At 41.3% G+C, this 18382-nt stretch overlaps 2 protein-coding genes across 11 annotated transcripts in view; one reads left to right on the forward strand and one right to left on the reverse strand.

Moving 5' to 3' along the window:
• Positions 1–1269: 1269 nt before the first annotated feature.
• LOC104369370 (Sjoegren syndrome nuclear autoantigen 1 homolog) lies at positions 1270–14679 on the reverse strand. Of its 8 annotated transcripts, XR_004405620.2 has the most exons (4): positions 14436–14558; positions 12999–13455; positions 9885–9953; positions 1270–7561 (listed from the first exon to the last, which is right to left on the reverse strand). XR_004405620.2 is itself a non-coding variant. In XM_032982650.2 (3 exons), exon 2 carries the CDS (start codon positions 13384–13386, stop codon positions 13042–13044), a length of 345 nt encoding a protein of 114 aa, XP_032838541.1. In that variant the 5' UTR covers positions 13387–13455; positions 14436–14558; the 3' UTR covers positions 1270–7561; positions 12999–13041. The 8 variants fall into 8 exon arrangements, 7 of the variants coding, with proteins under 7 accessions (XP_032838541.1, XP_042658081.1, XP_032838544.1 ...); XM_032982650.2 differs by lacking the exon at positions 9885–9953; XM_042802147.1 differs by lacking the exon at positions 1270–7561 and having other exon boundaries at positions 7573–9953.
• Positions 14608–18382, forward strand: part of WAC (WW domain containing adaptor with coiled-coil) — a 62830-nt gene continuing 59055 nt past the window's right edge. For 2 of the 3 annotated variants that reach the window (XM_042802144.1, XM_042802145.1), the window contains exons 1-3: positions 14700–15293; positions 15437–15473; positions 16924–17119. In XM_042802144.1, coding sequence (XP_042658078.1) covers positions 15253–15293; positions 15437–15473; positions 16924–17119 — 274 coding nt within the window. In that variant the 5' untranslated portion in view covers positions 14700–15252. The other variant, XM_032982649.2, reaches the window with a different exon arrangement.

The following is an 18382-nucleotide window of genomic DNA, read 5'->3' on the forward strand; positions in this document are numbered from 1 at the left end:
GTTAAAGCTCGACAAATTTGTCTCTTAGAAGATGTATTTTGGTTCCTTTTCTTGCTCTGTATTAGAAGATAAGAATCTGCAAGTCTTTTTGCAATCGTGAAAATTAGAAACTTCATTTTCTGTAATGAAATCTTATTTACTACACAAATCCAGGAGCTGAAACTTTAAACAAACCACAAACTACCAAGAAATTTATTATAAAAATATAAGAGCTAAAGTTATGTGCAGCCCTACTCATTGTTTTCTATATTTTTGTCATGTTCCCTCTTATTGTATCCTCTGTGATGACTAAAACAAATAATTCAGGTCTAGATCGTATATTATGATACCCACAAAGCCTCCTTACTAGTGTTTAGGTCAAATTAAAAGTGTTTGTCAAGAATAATTGTGGAATGGCATCAAAATTCATCTTCATTTTGCTGAGGATTTAATTATTTCTATTGTGATAAATTATTTTTCATGTTAGATAGATACTAAATTTATGTGGGTTTTAATAAAACATTTGAAAAATTAGACAATTCTGGCAGGTTTTGTGATGCTCTCCTGTCAGGAAAATTCTTCTGCATGTTCTCAGCAGCTTGTCCTCTCTCTTTTGTCAGTCTTACTAAAATGTCTTCATCCTGCCCTTTATACGGCATACTTACTTCTATCTTTAGCTCCAGTTTGATAAATTATTCCATTTCTAAATCCCTTCTTCAGTCTCCAGCTAGATGTGATCACATTTTTGGCCTTTCCAACTCCAAACGAAGCTCCCTAAATGTTAGAAAACCCTCCTCTTCAGTCATCTTCCCATTTACTTTTCCTATATTAATTTCCATGAGTTAAATATATTGTGATGTTAGGACATCCCCTAGACCCTCTTCCAGCCCTGAAATTACTTATTCTTCTAATGTTCCTGCTTTTGGGAAGCATCATGCCAGGCTGATATTTCTTCTGGCAGAAGAGAGGCTACGTACTGCTGCTGGATACACCCTCTCCCAGGAGCTGGCAGCCTTCCCTTCTCCTGCCATCCCAGCCCAGGGGGCTTGCAGCTTCCGCTGGTCCCGGAGCTCCAGGGCTCAGTCTCTAAATTACACTTTGGTCCAGGATACCTGCAGATCACATTGGTGCTGGACTGGAAGGAACCTCCCTGACATGTCTGAGTAACACACAGTGACTGCAAAAAGCTGTGTGAAGTTGGTAAAGACAGTAAGAGAGGCATTTGAAAATACATGCAAAGAAAGCAAGTTGTATGCTACAGCACCTACAGCCATGGATTACAAGAGCACCTTTCTTAAAGCTATCACAATTGCATTTTATTTGATTGAAGTATAACATGGGGGGAATTTTTCAGTAAGACTTTGACCATGACCAGCTTCTAGCATTCACAAAGATTTATATCAGGCCAAGCACAAAGTGTGAGACTGTCATAAAAAAGATCTAGAATTATTTGTATTTGCATTTCTGGGCCTTTCATGCTTTTGTGTTTTCAACATTTTTTACAAGGAACAGAAATAGAACTTTAAACTCATCAGGGAGAGGGAAGAACAAAGAAAACGCCTTGATTTCAGGAGCCAGGCCTTTGAGAAACGTACCAAGAATCCTGAATCCTAAAAGTCCAGAGCATTAGCAAGCAGAGCACAAGACACACTAACTTTCAGTAAGCCTTGTGGTATAACATCCTCATGGACACTTACTAAATTCTTAGTATTACCTCAAAACTCATTCCAGAACTTTAAAATGTGTTACCTTCTTTGCTACCATACAGGACTCGGCACTAGAATCAGAAGTTACAGATGTGGAAAGTCAACACTTTGAAATCCAGCAACACGCACAACTACTTTGGTTGGTTTTAGGGGCTTTGCTCATGTTAATTTCTTGTTAAAATAATCTCATTAAGTCATAACTTTCCAACGTAACAGAATCTCAATATAGCTGATGTAGCATCAAGTAGCTTGAGCAGTATACGCATACACACATATATTTACACTTCATGCAGAGTAGAAACATAGAAGAGACTCCTAAGTCCTTCTGAATGCCTTGGTGTGAGCCTGCCTGGGATGTTTTTGTATGGCATGCACTGCCTTAATTTATTTAATCATCTGTTCTCTACCAGCACCTAGAAGATGGTCCCTTGTCCCATGGACCTTGCAAAACAGTCTGGCTCGTTCATGTGCGATGGGAATGACAGGCTTGGAAATGGAGGCTGGGCTGTGCTCTGAGGGTCCTGGCTCTGAACATGTACTGCACTTAAAATCTCTCCTGGATGAGATTATCCAGGAAATGTACTGTTAACCAAAACAAATTGGTTTTGATACCTCTTTAAAACATTTGGCTGTGGTTTCCCATCAACCAACCAAATGCAGAAGTTACTTAAAACAAAAATCTTCATGCAAGGCAATACAGGAAATTTTAACTTTAGTCCACAGAAGTCAAGTTACACTTTACTGTGTTTGGTGGCTGCTGACTTCACCAACTCCTGAAACTATAAAATACCTATTGGCAGAATCAAAATTAAAAGGGTCATCTTAATGTCTGAGAACCAAGCTTCATTCTAGCTATATCAGTGTAATAATACATGGTATACTTAGCCAATGAAAAGGACTTCTAACTAACAGTTATAGACAAATTTCATACCTATATATGCACCAGTATGCACTGCTTTATTAAGGTCATCTAAAATAAAAGAATGTATTTTAAACTAAACAGGTCTGAGAACAAAACTCCATGTTTTGGGACAGGCAGTATGTGCAACTAAGAAACTACACATAGGAGCGCAGCTACTGGAAGAATAATTGGTCCGCAGTGACAAGCAAACACAGCATTTTGTTGTTTCTCCTTCACCTTCAATGGCTGCTGGATTTTAGAGTTTGCATGACGACAATTTTTCTCTGAAGGAAAAAAATAGAGCTCCCATGGGGCAGCTTGAGCTCCTATGTGGAACTGGCTTTTCTTGGAGCAAATTAACACATTTATTATTATTCATACCTTTAAAGAGAAATAAAATTATTTTTCTACTCAGCCCAGTAATGATGTAGGAGGGAGTGAATAAAAAAAAAAGGAAAAAAAAAAAAAAGGAAAAAAAAGCCCTCTCACTTGATACTTTTGCAAGCAAGCAACCCTGCTCAATTCAGACCAAGGCCAGCAGTTTTGACCTTTTGTGTTTTTCCTACTCTTTGATAGAGGCCAGACACTCCTCTGCCCCAGGTTCTTTCACTACATCATCAGAAGTCTGCCCTTTCTTTGTCAGAGATGAAATGATGCATGCTAATAAAATAAAATAGAATTTGTCTGGTCTGGAGGAGCCAGTTTGTCACCAAAACTTTGCTATCAGTAAATAAAAATAGAAACTTTTATGCAAATCAGCAGGATTTTAGCCAGTGTGAAAATAACTGAGCTACTGTCCTCTTTCAAAAACTGCTTGCATTCAGTCAGCCCAGACAGCAGGAAAACCAATTGTTCCTTAAAATGTTATGAAAGTCTGTGCAAACACTATTGGTACCCAGAGATTTCACAGTATGCAGACATTTAATTGCCTTTCCTTCTTCTCTGCAGATGAAGGCATCTGGAACGTTTATTTCTAGTGCACCTTACTGGGGAATATATTAATTTGTAACAATTAATTACAAAGAAAACTGCTGAAGACATATGATGTCTTGACATAACTTTTTACAAGTCACCTGATTTTGAGTGTACTCCACTCTATCTTAGCATGTGTTTACTATTTTGCAATATAAGTCATGTTCAGAGCTTTGAGGAACTACATAGCTGACCTACGAAGGCTTCCTCAGTAAGACCATTGATCTGCAAGGTCCAACACTGTATTTCTTTTCCCTCTTTTTAATATCAAGTTATAGTCTTTTCTCAAACACACTGCAATCATTTCTGGAACAAACTTGAGTCACTCTGTGCATAGCCTTAATACTAATTAAATTACAACATCCTAAATTACAGCATCCCATATAGACCTTCTGTATTTGCAGAAGACTATAAACAGTCTGCATTTACTGGGACAATGATATTTTAATTGACAAACATAATAAACTTCTGTTCTTTCATCTCCACAGTGTATCAAGAATGTCACATTCCATCCATCCATCTCTTCAACCTGAAAGTCTTCTCAGGATGGGTTTTTCATAGGATGAAACTCCTCTTGGATCAGGTGATTGTTTTTTCTCCACCATGTAATATTCTTACCCTGTCCTACCATTACTTCTGTGTCACTAGCAAACTGAATGAAATCTGTTTATCTTTGCAAACAATTTTTCCAAGTGTGCCAGAACAGATCTGGACAATATGAAGAGACTGAAAGTATCTCTGACACATCACATGGCAGAAGAGCAGTGTGTTTCTGGTCAGAAGCTTGGGATAACTAAAAACACAGTAAGCAAGGGGCTAGGAAACAGGGGCAATAAAAGCTGTTGCAGCAGGAAGAGGAGGATTGGGCTACAAATGAGGGTTTATATAGTAGCAAGACCGGGGTGGCTATTGAAAGCAGAGGGTACACAACCTAATGGAAGTTGTTAATGACCACCCTATTTAAATTGTTCTTTCTAATGGCAGACAGTACTGAAATATTAGACGGGTTTCTATCAAGAACATTATATACTTATTAAAATGCTCAGTATATTTGTATGTTTTTAAAGAATGTGTGTGTGTATATATATATATTTATTGTGATACATAAAATAAAAGAATACTGCTGTCAGGTGTCATCTGTCCTTGATTAATGTAGTTTTTAATCTGGACTCATAAAGCCAGCTTCTTTTCCCTCTAGAAAAGCTCTGTTCATCCATACCTCTACAGTTCCTGATTCGCCATGCCACTTCAATTCTAGTAACCCAAAATGAGCTGTGGTGGAATATAGTTGCCACACAGACTGTTATTGTCATATGTGGTCAGAATGCTGTTATGTGGTCTATATGCCGTTATAGATGGACTAGAATTCAGATCCTCCATTGTATTTAAACACCAAGGAGTCTCGATGTCTAGAAAACCCTTCAAGCGAGTTGGTACAGATACCTGGTGGTGTTACATAGACTAGCATAAGGTAGTTAAGAAGCCTAATGAAAATGAGACCAAACAGCATGGCCTGTAAAGACAAGCTATCTGAAGCTGAAGAAGGTTAGGCTTGTGAAAGGTAATTAATTAGCAACTATCATTAAAAGTTCTTTCTGTTCCTCTGTCCTACAGTCAGCTCCCAAACACCTGTGAGTAGGGGCTGGGAGAGAGCAGGTCTGGAAAGCGAGAGTAGATGCTCTGGAGCTGGGATACTTTTGTCATGAGGGGCTATCCATGGAGAAATGAGTAATACCTTTAAACATCTTCACTGTATGTGATGTGAAGTAGTAATAGCAAAAAAAGTACGTATCCAGTCAGTTATATCTATCCCTTCTCCCAACACACAGGTTAAGAATGCAGAATCCAGTTGGTTTATGTCAAAAGCCAAACAGGACATGAAACCCTGAGAAGCAGCCCAAGTCAGAGCATTCAGTTGAGGCTGAAAAAGCAAATTCCCAGATTCCCATTCCCAGATCTGTCCCTGACTTGGGGCAAATTACTACCAAGTGTCACTGTCTATCAAGGGGAATAAAGATATTGACATTCTCTGTAAGGTACTTGGTTATCTATTGATTGGAAACACTTGTTTATATATCCTATATAAATACAGGTATGTATATACTTGGCATTTTAAAGCACTTTTTAAAATAAAATCAGCATGACATAAAATCAAATCTTGTTTCAGTTGAATTGCTGATGTACATGTAGTTTTTTTCTGACATTCCCTGAGAAAACCCATATACTCACACGAACAATATGAACGTGTGTGGCAGAATGCCATGGGAGGCCTCAGTGGAATACTTCATTAAAGAAAAATAAACAAAAACCCGAAGTACATTCCAAATTGAAGAAGCAACACTCACTGCAAATCATTTAAACTACTAAGGGGAGCCACAAAACTTGCAATTTGATTGAAGGATTAGACAGCATTTGACCAGGAACTTTGTGTACTACACAGTGAATACAAACCACTTACAGGCGTGTGGGCTTCAGGGGAAATTGGGCATCTGTATTTTTCCCTTTGGCCACAGGTTTTTGAACAACTTGAATCTAAAGCAAGAACACTTTAAGCTTCAGAGAAAAGCCCCTAAAGGGAACAGGATTTTAAATAAATATCTTTCTCAAAGTCATATCTAATGTTTCATGTCACTTAATGACAGTTACAATTCCCTGAGTTTCAAGAATAAAACAGGTTACATTTTTCTAGTGAATCCAGTGACTCCTGAGTACACAGGAATTCACATGTCCACATGGTCAACTGACTTTTGGCTGAGCAAATTAACCCTTGCTGAGCCCAGTACTGCAGCAGCTACCCTGCTTCCAGCTGTGCCTGAGCTCCTGCATTTAAAGATACCATGACTGCAATCAGGTATCACATTCCTTGTGATTGACTGCATGGACAGTGGTTTTTTTTTGTTGTTGTTGTTTGTTTTTTTTTCTTGTCAGCTTGCTTCAGTGCAGCTTGCATCAGTAAAGTATGACCATTATAACCACATGGTTGGAATTGTCTCACAACATTTTACCATGAGCCAAGTTAATAAAGATGCTCCTCTATTTCCACAGATGTGTTGTCTCTACTGAAAAGGCAACCCCCCTTTTGCCCCATACCCTCAGGGATAAAATCTCCATTCCCTTTATGCTAGCAACAATTCCTGAGGAAGGACCAGCATTTAAAGATAAGTACCCTGGATTCATCAATTGCAGCAAGTAATCTCATTTACTATTGGACAGTAAGCAGCACAAATCTCCAGCAGGATTTCTGTTACTGAACAACTGCATAAGCATATGAAGAATTACCAGTAGTTTTTTCTGGTTTTAAACACCTGACAATATGATTCATCCCTGAATACCAACTACATTTTTTAAATTGCATCATGGGAGTCTTAACTGTCATGCTGACTTTCAACTCAAAGTGTTCTTAATGTATCAGGAAAGAGAAGCTTTAAAAAAACCCGAAGCTTGCAGAACATGAAAGGGATTTGGTATGTGGAACTGAGATACACGCCCACTCAGAATGGGTCTCTAAGTTGTTTCAACTTGTTAATAACCATATAACAACAAAATGAGCATACTAAAAATAATAATTTGATCTAATTCCGAATACAACTAGGATTATCTGAAAACATTTAGGGAATAAATTTGCTACATTTTTTTTACTATATTCAACTAAATCAACTATATAAATTGGTTTAAAAAGAAGTTACGGATCTATCATGGACTACTACGGAAATATTTTTTTAAAAGTGTTCCCATATACCATATATCAGTGGAAAACCTCAAGCTCATTACAAGAGCTCTCACTGGAGCATAAGAACCTATGCATGTGAAGCTCAAAAACATAAAACCTACGAAGATTTAACTTTAAAATGCTTCGTGACCAGTCTATTTGATATCATACTTTGAAAAATGTTTAAATTTAAGTGTTAACAATTGTTCAGGCTCTTACTTTGTTTTATAGTCTCTACCTAACACTTCCATCTTCTTGACTTAGGCTGGCCACTGCAGGAAGCTGTGTCTGCCTCTGAAAAGATAATAAACAAGAAAACTCAACACCATTATAAATCCTTCAGGATACATACATTCTATAAACACGAGTGGTGGTAAGCAGAGAGGATATGTCATCCCACATGACTTCATATGCCTTGAAGTGAGGTGTGAGCCAAACTGAAGCTCCCATCACAGCCAGTGGATTCACGATCAATCCCACCTCCAGAGGGAGACTGATAAGACTTTTGTCAACGAGCTCTCTGTCTACAGGTGCCCATTTTTTCCAGTAGAGATGAACCCTATTCCAAGAGTAACATTTTCCCATTTATAATGTTCAAATTAAGCATACTTGCAAATATTACCAGCTTTGAATGATGTAACAATCAAAATGCAAAGATTTGACACCATTATTTTCAATGCTGCTACTAAATAAGATATCCAAGTTGTACTATAGTTTACTAATTTACTGTAGTGGTTACTGCAGCATATCAATAGTTTATTCTTGCACAAGTAGACAAAAAAAAATCCCGCAGGTTGTTCCACCTCACAAAATCGTGTGGAACTACTTTTGAAACCACTACAAAATGAAAGTGTTTTATTAGCCCCATTTCTTCTAACACCATATTTTTGTAAAGTCAAACTACAACACTGAACAACTTTTCACAGAAATCCCATTAGCTAAAGCTATGAATGACCAAACGATATATAGGTCCCTTTTCTACAAGCCTGAACCTCTCCGTCACATTCTATTAACAGCTAACATGCTAGTAAGCTGTGTCACCTGCACACATCTATTTTTTACTGCTAGATATTGAATGAAATTTCATCTGAAAACCAATTGAGGAAGACAACAATCAAGGACTACTCTGGAGCAACTAAAATTAAAGACAGATTTATAAAGCAGTAAGGGGCAAAGAATAAAAAAAGCCATTCCCAGTGTAAAAAAGGCTCAGAACAGTCACCCAAGCAACACAGTGCCTGACTTCTCTCCTTCTTCCCTGCCCCCCATAACACAACAGACACCATCAAAGCAATTAGTGCACAAACTAAACCAAAGGCTTATCTGTCCTTCCCCTAGTAGTGGAAAAAAAAGATACTTATATCTATATTTAAAAACACACACATACATTAAAAACAAAGCTAAACGAGCCCTCTGATTTTAGGAAAACTTGTCCATCCATTAAAAAAGCCAACAAACAACTACACAAACAAATCAGTATTAAAGCCATCTATTGATACTTCTTCACTCACTACTGAAAAGGAGGGGAAAAAAAGTCTTATGAAAAAAAATTAACTTATCTACGTCTTACATAAAAACCCAAGAGCCCAAAAGTGAAGGATAATTTCAGCAACTGCCACAAGCTACATCTTCTAATTCAAATTTCTCCTAACAAGCAATACCATCTAAGAAGTAATAGATATTGTTCTTCTGCACAGGACTCATCTACATGATCAATTAACTGTAGACATTTGAACCTTTTGCTAATAATCTTTTGAATGCTCTGGTTCCAGAATTAAGACTACCTTGTTCCAATTTAGCCTAATACACTTAATCCATTTGGAGCGAGACACACTTATACCACAAGAGCTAGATGGAACCAAGATACTTAATTCTGAAATTGCAATCTAAGACTTGGTCAGCTGGGTTTAGATTACAGCTTGCTTTGTTGTTTGAATGGACAATTCTTCAGGTGTTTGAAGATGCCTAGTCTTCCTAGTCTGAAGACCTCCTAGTCCAAGGAAACCATCTCTTGCACTCACTGAGTTAAGAGCCAAAAAACTGTCATCCCTCTGCCGCAGTTCTCCAAAGTCAACCTGACATACACACAGAATGCATCTAATACATTGACAGGACTTAGGGTTATTTATAAAACCCAAGTAGTTCACTGATTACTGTTCATAGGAGAGAGCTCCGAGGTTCGGAAATGACAACACATCCCACGTGAGCCTGGCAGTACACTTACCCAGCACACCGAAGGCTCAGATTCCACAGCCTCCTGCTGGAACTGGCCACTGTGCAGCTGAGTACGACAGCCTGTGTGGCCAGAAAGAAGGCAGAAAAAAGAAGCAAAAGGTAGGCTGCCTTTGTAGTTTACTTGTCAATGGACTTAAAGAAGGGGGGAAAAGTCCAGACTTCTGGTGAACCTCAGATTTCTAAAATATGATTTACTGGGTAGCAGGAACCATAGGCAGTAGCTCAGTACAAGCACACTTACAGCAGACAGAAATTAAGAGGAAGTCCACCTCTTTTTCTATCATGTCCCCTCATGCTCCAGGCTTCCCAAACCAGGACTCCACATTCGTACTTTCTCTTTATTCTCCACCCCAAAAATTAGGGCCCACCCCAGTCCACTCACCTCCATTCCTGTAAGGTGATCAATAGAAACTGCATGTGGAGAGGTACTGGAACTGAAGGGTAAGCATCTCTGCGGAGAGTTATGGATCATGAGTGACTACTTATACATGGGACTTCACTCAGTGGTTTGTATAATCCCCTCCACACAGAAAATTACTTCAACATACCACCCACAAGCAGTTTCTTTGGTAACAGCCAAACTCTATCACACATAATAAACTTAATTTATTTGGCAGGAGTCAACACCCAAATGTTTTCAAAAACTTGTCGGATCAATAGAGTTTTATTGCTATAAAAGCTGGGAATCATCTCTCCTCCAGTTACGTACTGTTATTTGGAAACCAGGTGCAGGTGCCACTACATAAATTCAGGAAACTAGACCAGTGCTCTAGATGCATTTCACTGAAGCTTTGAATCAAGCATAGATAGGAGTTTCAAAAACTGTCTCCTTACATACCAAATAAGCTACAAGACACCAAACATAGCACTTTAGATTAGGCACTACAATTTGATAACCTGAACTTTTGTCGTTAAGGCTCCTAGATTGTAAGCACTCAAGTAAATTACCAGATCTAACCCAAAGAATCATATAAAATCAATATAAAAAATTAAGTCAGGAATAAGTATGATGCTTTAAATTTATAATCTCCCTTATTTCAGGCGCACTTTCAGTTGCAGGTAAACCCTAGAGAGTTGCTGTAACCTGCAAATTATCATTTCTGTTCTAGCAATACTGTGTATTAGTTTAGTTTGCAGGTCCTCTATTCTAAACGGAGACTGTTAAAGAAAAGCAACTTATGTAAAGATTCACACTACTCGAAAGAGAGTGAAAAAGGTTTATCACTTCAATAAAAGGACACAGTAAACTCATTTGGGTCAACACAGAACATAGTGATAAGAGCTACTTTTGAGTAACAACTCTGCAGGTGCACTGACTTCACAACTGGGAGTTATTCTGCAAGTAGGCAAGCCCTAGAGATACGATACTATTGCTCTCCAATTGTGAATCTAAATTTAAACAGAAATTTTACAGATCACTGAATGGAATTCTAACAACATTTCAACTTTTTATTTCAAAGTTGGGAGGGCCCAGCATGTATAAATACTAACCAAGAGTCACATTTTTCTCTTAGTTCTGTAAACAAAAAATTCAAACATCCTCCAGTATTTTAGTTTTGACACTACTAGCTACACCTAGATGCAATAATGGTTGTGAAGTAAACTTACAAGGCTTCTCTTAAAACTTTAGTTTTGACAAAGTAGAGTAAACAGAGTCATTATTTATAATACCTGATTATTCTAAGGCAAACAAACCTGTAATTATTGTGAGACTGATAATATAAGAAATTAATGGTACTGTTCTCTATAAACAAACTTTCTGTGACACAAACTTTTTTTCACATAGACAATTTCAAATTCCCTTCCAGATAGTAAGAAGCAGCAGTTTATGTATGTAACTCTAAAAGAAGTCCTTGCTCTTTATTTAATACCTTTTCCTGAGTCTTCCTATTTTGATGTAACTTAGTTACTACTACCAGTCTAAGGGAAGAGAAAATGCCAAAAAACATACAGTCAAGTAAATCACTTCTTGCTACTACATCTAACAACATTTTTGTGTTTCACTTCAATGTATACAAGGCAGTCCTGAATACTGCAGTACTACAACAGCAGTACTCCCAAGATTATCTAATTTTACCACCTCAGCATTACTTGAGGGAAGCCAATGGAAATGCTATACAAATAAACTGTTTATTATCTCAGTCACACTAATCCCGGATCTTGTATGGCAACCAGAACAACATAAAATTTGCTTCACATTATTGATGAGCTATTACTGAAACTATTCACCTCTACCTACCCCTTATACTTGCACCTGAGACACAGTTATCAAGTAAGGAGATTACAATTGCACTTCTTTCAACCTAGTTAATTGGTATAGAATGAAGATTTGACTACAAGGTCAGGCTTCAAAATAAAGTTACTGCTATAACATGTGAATGAGCAAGACAAAATGAATGCACATGTACACACTGAGGTTTAGTAACTACTCGAAATAAACAGGATTGAGATTTCTGCCATGTTTTTACCTCCTCTCTGATCTCTAAACTAGGTTCTATTTTAACCTCATTTGCAAGAATGCCTGACAGCTGCAAACTACTTGTAATCTAATTTTCTACTTTCATCTTCCATTTGTATTTATATCTCACCATTCCAGGTTGTTCACTATTCTTTTCAATCTTATTACAATTATTTATCAGTATTGAACTAAAGGATTCTAAAAATAAGGTTTCCGTATGTTCTACTATTGGCTTTTAGCTAAGATTACGTTCTTTGGCCTTGTATTTAACTGAGTTCTTTTGATTGTACATCAATTGTTTTGTCAGGACTTCTAGACACTTGAAACACAGTCATCTTTTCCTTATCTGCAAGTGGATTAGCTAGTCTGAGCCTACATGGTGTAGCTGCCTGCAGCACTGTGCCCTGCACACGGGAGGCATGAACTTGCACCAAAACTGTATTTCACTATAGTGTGCCTCCTTTCTAAACAAGGCTTTAGAGTATTGCTTCAGAAGACACATGAACCATACAGTCTTACAGCTTAAGCCTCCATGCCCTGAATTAGTCATGTTTTCTCACCTTATCCCTCCATTATTCCAAACAGGGGCTGTCTTTGTGCACATATCACACAGAACACCACACTCAAAGGAAGCTAAATACCATTTCTATTTGGTCCCTAACAGTAAAGCCTAAGCACTTGTAAAGTGAAGTACTATCTGTTTGCATCCACTAGTTTTCAATCAAACAGGAATTCACTGGTAGCCATCTGAAGCCAACCAATAAAACATGTTTTTTTTTCCTCCGTCTTCAGAATAGCCTTGAAGTATCACCATGTCAAAACTGACAAGTCTCACATCTGCCTCAACTACCTATTTGCCATACAGCTTTGTAGTATTTAAGTAATTAGATTTTTTTTTTAATAGCAAAACACCAGCTTTATTTAATCTATTTTCTAGTGCATTTAAAAATAATAATAAAACATACAGAAAGGCTGAAAGAAAATTCCTTTCTGCTTATACTGTTGTTGCAAGGTTCTGTGGCTAACCACGTTTCTCACCTAGTAGAATTTTAGCACTGTGGAGTCCAAACATTTGACCGTTTTACGTTACATTGGTTTTCAGTTCTTGCGTATGCTTTATGCTTCCCACTTCCTTCTTCAGGACATTAAGTAAAGTTCTAGAACTATCCAAAATCTTCATGTAAGCAGCTTCAGTTTCAGCAAGAATTTTATCAAGCTCATTCCGTGAAGCTACCTTTTGGGCCAGGTTTTCACATACACAATTCAGTTGTTCACTCAGGGTTTGGATTTCATGCTGGAGTTTACTTTTTTCCTCTTCTGCTTGTTGGATTTGTTTGTTCAACTCTTCTTTTTGCATACACAAATCTTCAATGCATTTCACTAGTTCATTATTGTAACCCTGAAGAACAGCTCCCTGCTGAGTCATCCTCTGCTCCCCTCCCTCAGCTCTGCCACTGCTCCCTGAAGTCCCCTCTCAGCAACAGCCTTCTGCACTCTAAAAAAAAAAACAAAACAAAACAAAACCCACACTAAAAAACAAGAAAAACTCTGTAAGGGACTAACCAGGAATAACACTATGCCAGCACAGAGAGAGAGCCACGGGGAAAGCCGCTCTGTTTAAGGTTAACACGATAGTTCTGAGTTGTGCCACATCTCTCCCATTTTCAGGAAGGGGGTAGGACAAAATCTGGCATCTATACTGTATCTTTACTGCAAACTGGTCTCTCCTAGGAGATCCTCATGGCAATGCTCAATTCCAATATCAAAACACTTCTGTTATATAGTATCTTAATACCATTCTGAATAGGTGATGCCTTGTATCTCAGACTTCCGAGGATTTGGTCAGAAATAACCCAGCGACCCTTTCCCAGAATAAGGCTCAGCCGTCGCCACCGGCACCCACTCGGCCTCTTCCTCGCACACCGAGCGCCAGGCATCCGCTTCGCTCCGAGAGGCCGGGGCCACCCGCAGCCAACCGATCTGGCGCTGCTGGCTACTGACGGGCGCCGGGGTGGCCATTTTACGTGTGTGCCGAGCCAGGGACGAGCCGCTCGCTCGCCGGTGGCGCCCCTCACCCGCCGCCCCCCGCCGCCACGGCGGCAGCTTCACCGCGCCCAGGCCGCTCCGCCGCCAGCGCCTCGCTCCCCCGGCGGCCGGGGCTGCGGCAGCCGGGCCGCATTCCTTCAGGGGCCGGGAGCGGGGCCCCGCCACCGCGGGTCGGGAGAAACCAGCGCGGCAGCAGGGCCTGACCCGTGCCGCCGCCTCCCCAGGGACATTTTAATAACCTCTTCACCGCAGAGCACTTCCTCGCAGAAGACGAGCCGTGCACAAAATGGCTTCTGCCTATACATCAAGTCCCTGGGCGGAAGGGGAGGAGGGGGTAGGTAAAACGAGACCTTCCCTTTCCTATCTGGCGGCCGGGCGCTGCTCCCCCCGCCCCGCCGCTTCTCTCGCAATTCCCCCTATTGCCCCCACCTGCCTGGCGTTCCCGCCCTGTTGGCTCCCACCGAGAAAGCCGGCGGCCCCGCCGCGGCCCGGCGGGGAAGCGAAGCGAAGCGGCCCCCCCGGGCGGCGCGGGCTCCCCCGAGCCAACGGCTGATCCGGCCGGCAGTACCTCTGAGCCGCCGGGTGAGGGGTCACGGAAATACCCGAGCGTTTACGAACGCGGCGCCGCCCCGACGGGAGCGTGGAAACATCTCTACGGAAATAACCGATGTTTTCCGAAGACAGGTAGCGTTCGGGAGAATATGACGAGCCGGGCCGGCCGGTGGGGGGTGGAGAGTTACGGAACGAGCCGATGTTTGCCGAAGGGAGAGATTGAAGGGCGTTGGGCTCGGCGAAGGCAGCCGATGTTTCCCGAAGGCAGAGTCGCCCGAGAGCAAAGGGGACAGAGGGGACGGAGCGTGTCGGAAAGAGCCGAAAAGAGCCGACGTTAACCGAGCGCGGCGTCGCCCGAGTTTCCCGGATGTAGTTGGAGGAGCGGCGGCGGCGGCGGGCGCAGCGGGGGGAGGCGGCGGCGGCGGCGGTGGAGTCCGTGCTCCCGGAGTGTCTCAGCGCGCGGGGCCGAGTTGCTGGCGTCTCCCCCCTCGCTGTGCGCGGAGGAGATGGGCCCGTGAGCGCCGCTCCCAGCCGAGCTGCCCGAGCCGCCCCCTCCCTCCCTTCCCCCCTCCCTGCCCCCGGTCGGCGGCGAGGCGGAGCGCTGCCTCCCCCTCCTCCCCCCTCGGCGCCTGTGGCCCGGCCGCGGCCGTCCCCTCCTGGTCCCCTCACACTCACACACACAGGCCGGGCATTGATGGTAATGTATGCGAGGAAACAGCAGAGACTCAGTGATGGGTAAATCCCTTCCTCCTCCTCCTCCTCTGGCCCCTGGCCCCGCGGGGTCTCCCCCTCCCCTCCGCCATGTTTGGGCCCCCTTCCCCGGCGGCCGGTAACGGTTGTTCGCTAACATCTCTCTCTTTCTCTCGCTTTCTCTTTAGCTGTCACGACCGCAGGGGGGACTCGCAGCCCTACCAGGTACCTCAGGCGCCGGCCGCTAGGCCCGGGAGGAGGAGCAGGGGAGAAGGGGGGGGGAGCTACTCCAGCGGAGGCTTCGGCCGCCGCCGCAGGCCGCGGTGCAACAGCCGCCGCGGTTCCGGCCCTCGGCGCCGTTTCGGGCCCGGGGGGAGTGGAGGGGGGTGCGGAGAGGGACGCTCGCGGTGGGAACAGGGCTCCGGCGCTTCTCGGAGGCCCGCGGGGCCGGGGCGGGGAGGAGAGGCCTAGCGCAGCCCGTGTAGGGCTTGGGCCTAGGAGTCGGGGAGGGTACCCTGCGGGGGGTGGGAGAGAGAGCCGGGGTCACTTGCACTGGAGTGGAGATCCAGGGGGAGGTGAGTGTTTTCTTTTTAAAAACAAAAGGCATCTTGTTCTTCCCCCACCCCCCTCCCCAAGTCCTTTCTTCTCCCCAAAACTGCTGCTGTGGACTGTAACATGAGCAGGGCATGGTTTTAGACCCTGAATAACTGGGGTTGCCAGTAAGGCTTAATTTCTGTAGTTGCCAGCTGCTAGGCATGTTCAGAAACCATCAAATCCTTAGGCTGCTGGCGATAAGCTCAATTTCTGTTAGGTAGATACTGTATTTCTCTGCTGTGTCTACTAAAAAAAACAGTTCTCAGGGTGTGAATCTGGAGAATGCCGTATATTGTGGTATTGCTCTCCTTAGGGCACAGAACTGAACTATTTTATTACATTTCAGTGTATTTGTATTACTCTGAAGTGTAATCTGACAGTCCAAGGCAGCTGTTGGTGACAGTTCGTGTAAATGTAAACACTTGCTGCTCAGAAGCTCACACTGCAAAATCAAGCAGGTCAAAGTGAGGCAGAATGTGATTTTTGGTAAAAGCGTCAAAACGAATTGTCATATTACATGTTTTGGGCCCCAGAATTCTAGTTGTTGTAGGTTTTTTTTTTTCCTTTTTTTTTTAAATTTTTAATACATCTGCTACAGGGTTGTTAGTACTGAAAAAATGTTGGAGGAGTTCAAGGTAGTGGTGAAACTGAAGGGCCCTGACTACAGTAAGGGAGGCCATACTCAAAGTTTACACTGACTCAGTGTAACTTTCTGTTTATATTCTTAATACCAAGTGGAGACTTGTGTTTCTCCCAAAAGTGCAGAAGTGCTATGGCCCATTTACTGCTGAAAGTATATAGTCCATCAGTGTAAAGATAGAGAAATTAGGATTTTTCTTAACAGCAAGTGTTATGTTGGATGTAATGGGGGGAGAAAATGGTTTGAGTTCTAATTACAAAACTTGTTGCTGTAAGTAATTAAAATTAAACTAAAGCTGTTTTTTTTTTTAATAGGAAATGAAAATTAATTACCTTTAAAAAATGGTTTGGAAAGAGATCTATAATTTAGAAATAACATTTTAACATCAGTTCTGTAACTTCATATCTAATGTAGTGCCGGTTCTCTTCTGATCTGTTACAGGCTCTTAAGTACTCATCCAAGAGTCACCCTGGTGGTGGTGATCACCGTCATGAGAAAATGCGAGACACCACAGATCCTTCACCACCAAATAAAATGTTGCGGCGCTCTGATAGCCCTGAAAACAAATATGGTGACAACACAGGGCACAGTAAAGCAAAAAGTGTGCATACTCACAGAGTTAGAGAGAGGGATGGTGGTGAGTTATCTTTAATTAACTTTTATTTAAGCAGTTACTAGTTTCTCATAAACATTAAAATTTAGCCATTATCACTCAGGTAACGAGAGTGTTACAAAGAATGTGCCTTGTACTGTGCTTGGAAGACTGCAGTGGAACCAAAGTGGTAGTTTCATTGGAAGCAATTGTTTAGGCATTGTAACACCTATTACTTTTCTTATTCTTATAGGTATGGCGCTTTTTCTTATAACACAAAGATTAAATAAACTTTTTTTTTTAACTGGTATGTCTCAGTTGCTTTAGACATACTGCAACATTTGATAACATCAAATGGTATTCTGGATTTTTCATTAACAGTAAATATTAGCTGCTTAAGAGACCTTTTTTAACTAACTTTGTGTATTGTGTGCTATACTGTGTAGTTATATGCTTCATAGACTAAACCCCATAAGAAATGAGAAAAAAAAGCTTCATATTTAGCTGCTGTGTAGAACTCTAACAATCAGAAAATTATAATCAAAAGTAACACTTACTAAGGCCTTTCTTGGTAGGAGCTTAGAGAAGAATGTTCACAGTCTAGTCAGCTTCCTGCATTTTTACTGAATATTATAGAACCTAAGTTGTTCTTACAATTCCTATTTGTTTTTCCTTCTTTGGATTAATACAGAGGCTCTGTAGACCACTGATTTTCCTTATATCTAATGATACTTGAAAGTATAGTAGTCTCAGAATTAAATGCATGTGGAAGGCCGGTACGCTGCTATTCTGTGCTACTTCTGAGGACACAAAGGTGTCCTCTCATTTCCTGTTAACCTGTCCAAAGATACTCATCCTATATACTCTTGCAATTCTGCTTAGTTTTGCTGCAATCAGTAATTCTTTCTGCTTCAGTGGAGCTACATTTAGTGGAGTTACACATATATGAAAAGATCTGGAGGATGAGGCTCTATATGGGGAGTGTATTTGCTTATTTGTGTGTTGGAGTTGTTTTTAAGATAGGAAAGACATTCTGAAGTTCTCACTGAATCCAGCTGGATTTAATAGTTGGGAAATGACCTGAAGCATGGATTTATACAGTAAGGATGAAGGAAGATGAATTATTTGTAGTTTTGTAAGTGAAAGGAACACTGTCCCGCTGTACCTTCTCCTTCCCCAGGCTGTTAACACAGTGGAAAATTTCATTTATTCTGTTCTGAAAGTGGTCCTTTGCACATCATACGTTAATAGACTGGGAGAAGGAAGTAGTCTTCAACAGTCCGAGGGACATTACTAATTTTAAAAGTT

The sequence above is a fragment of the Tyto alba genome, unplaced genomic scaffold, assembly GCF_018691265.1.
Source record: "Tyto alba isolate M040663 unplaced genomic scaffold, T.alba_DEE_v4.0 Super-Scaffold_38, whole genome shotgun sequence".
NCBI lineage: Eukaryota > Metazoa > Chordata > Aves > Strigiformes > Tytonidae > Tyto > Tyto alba.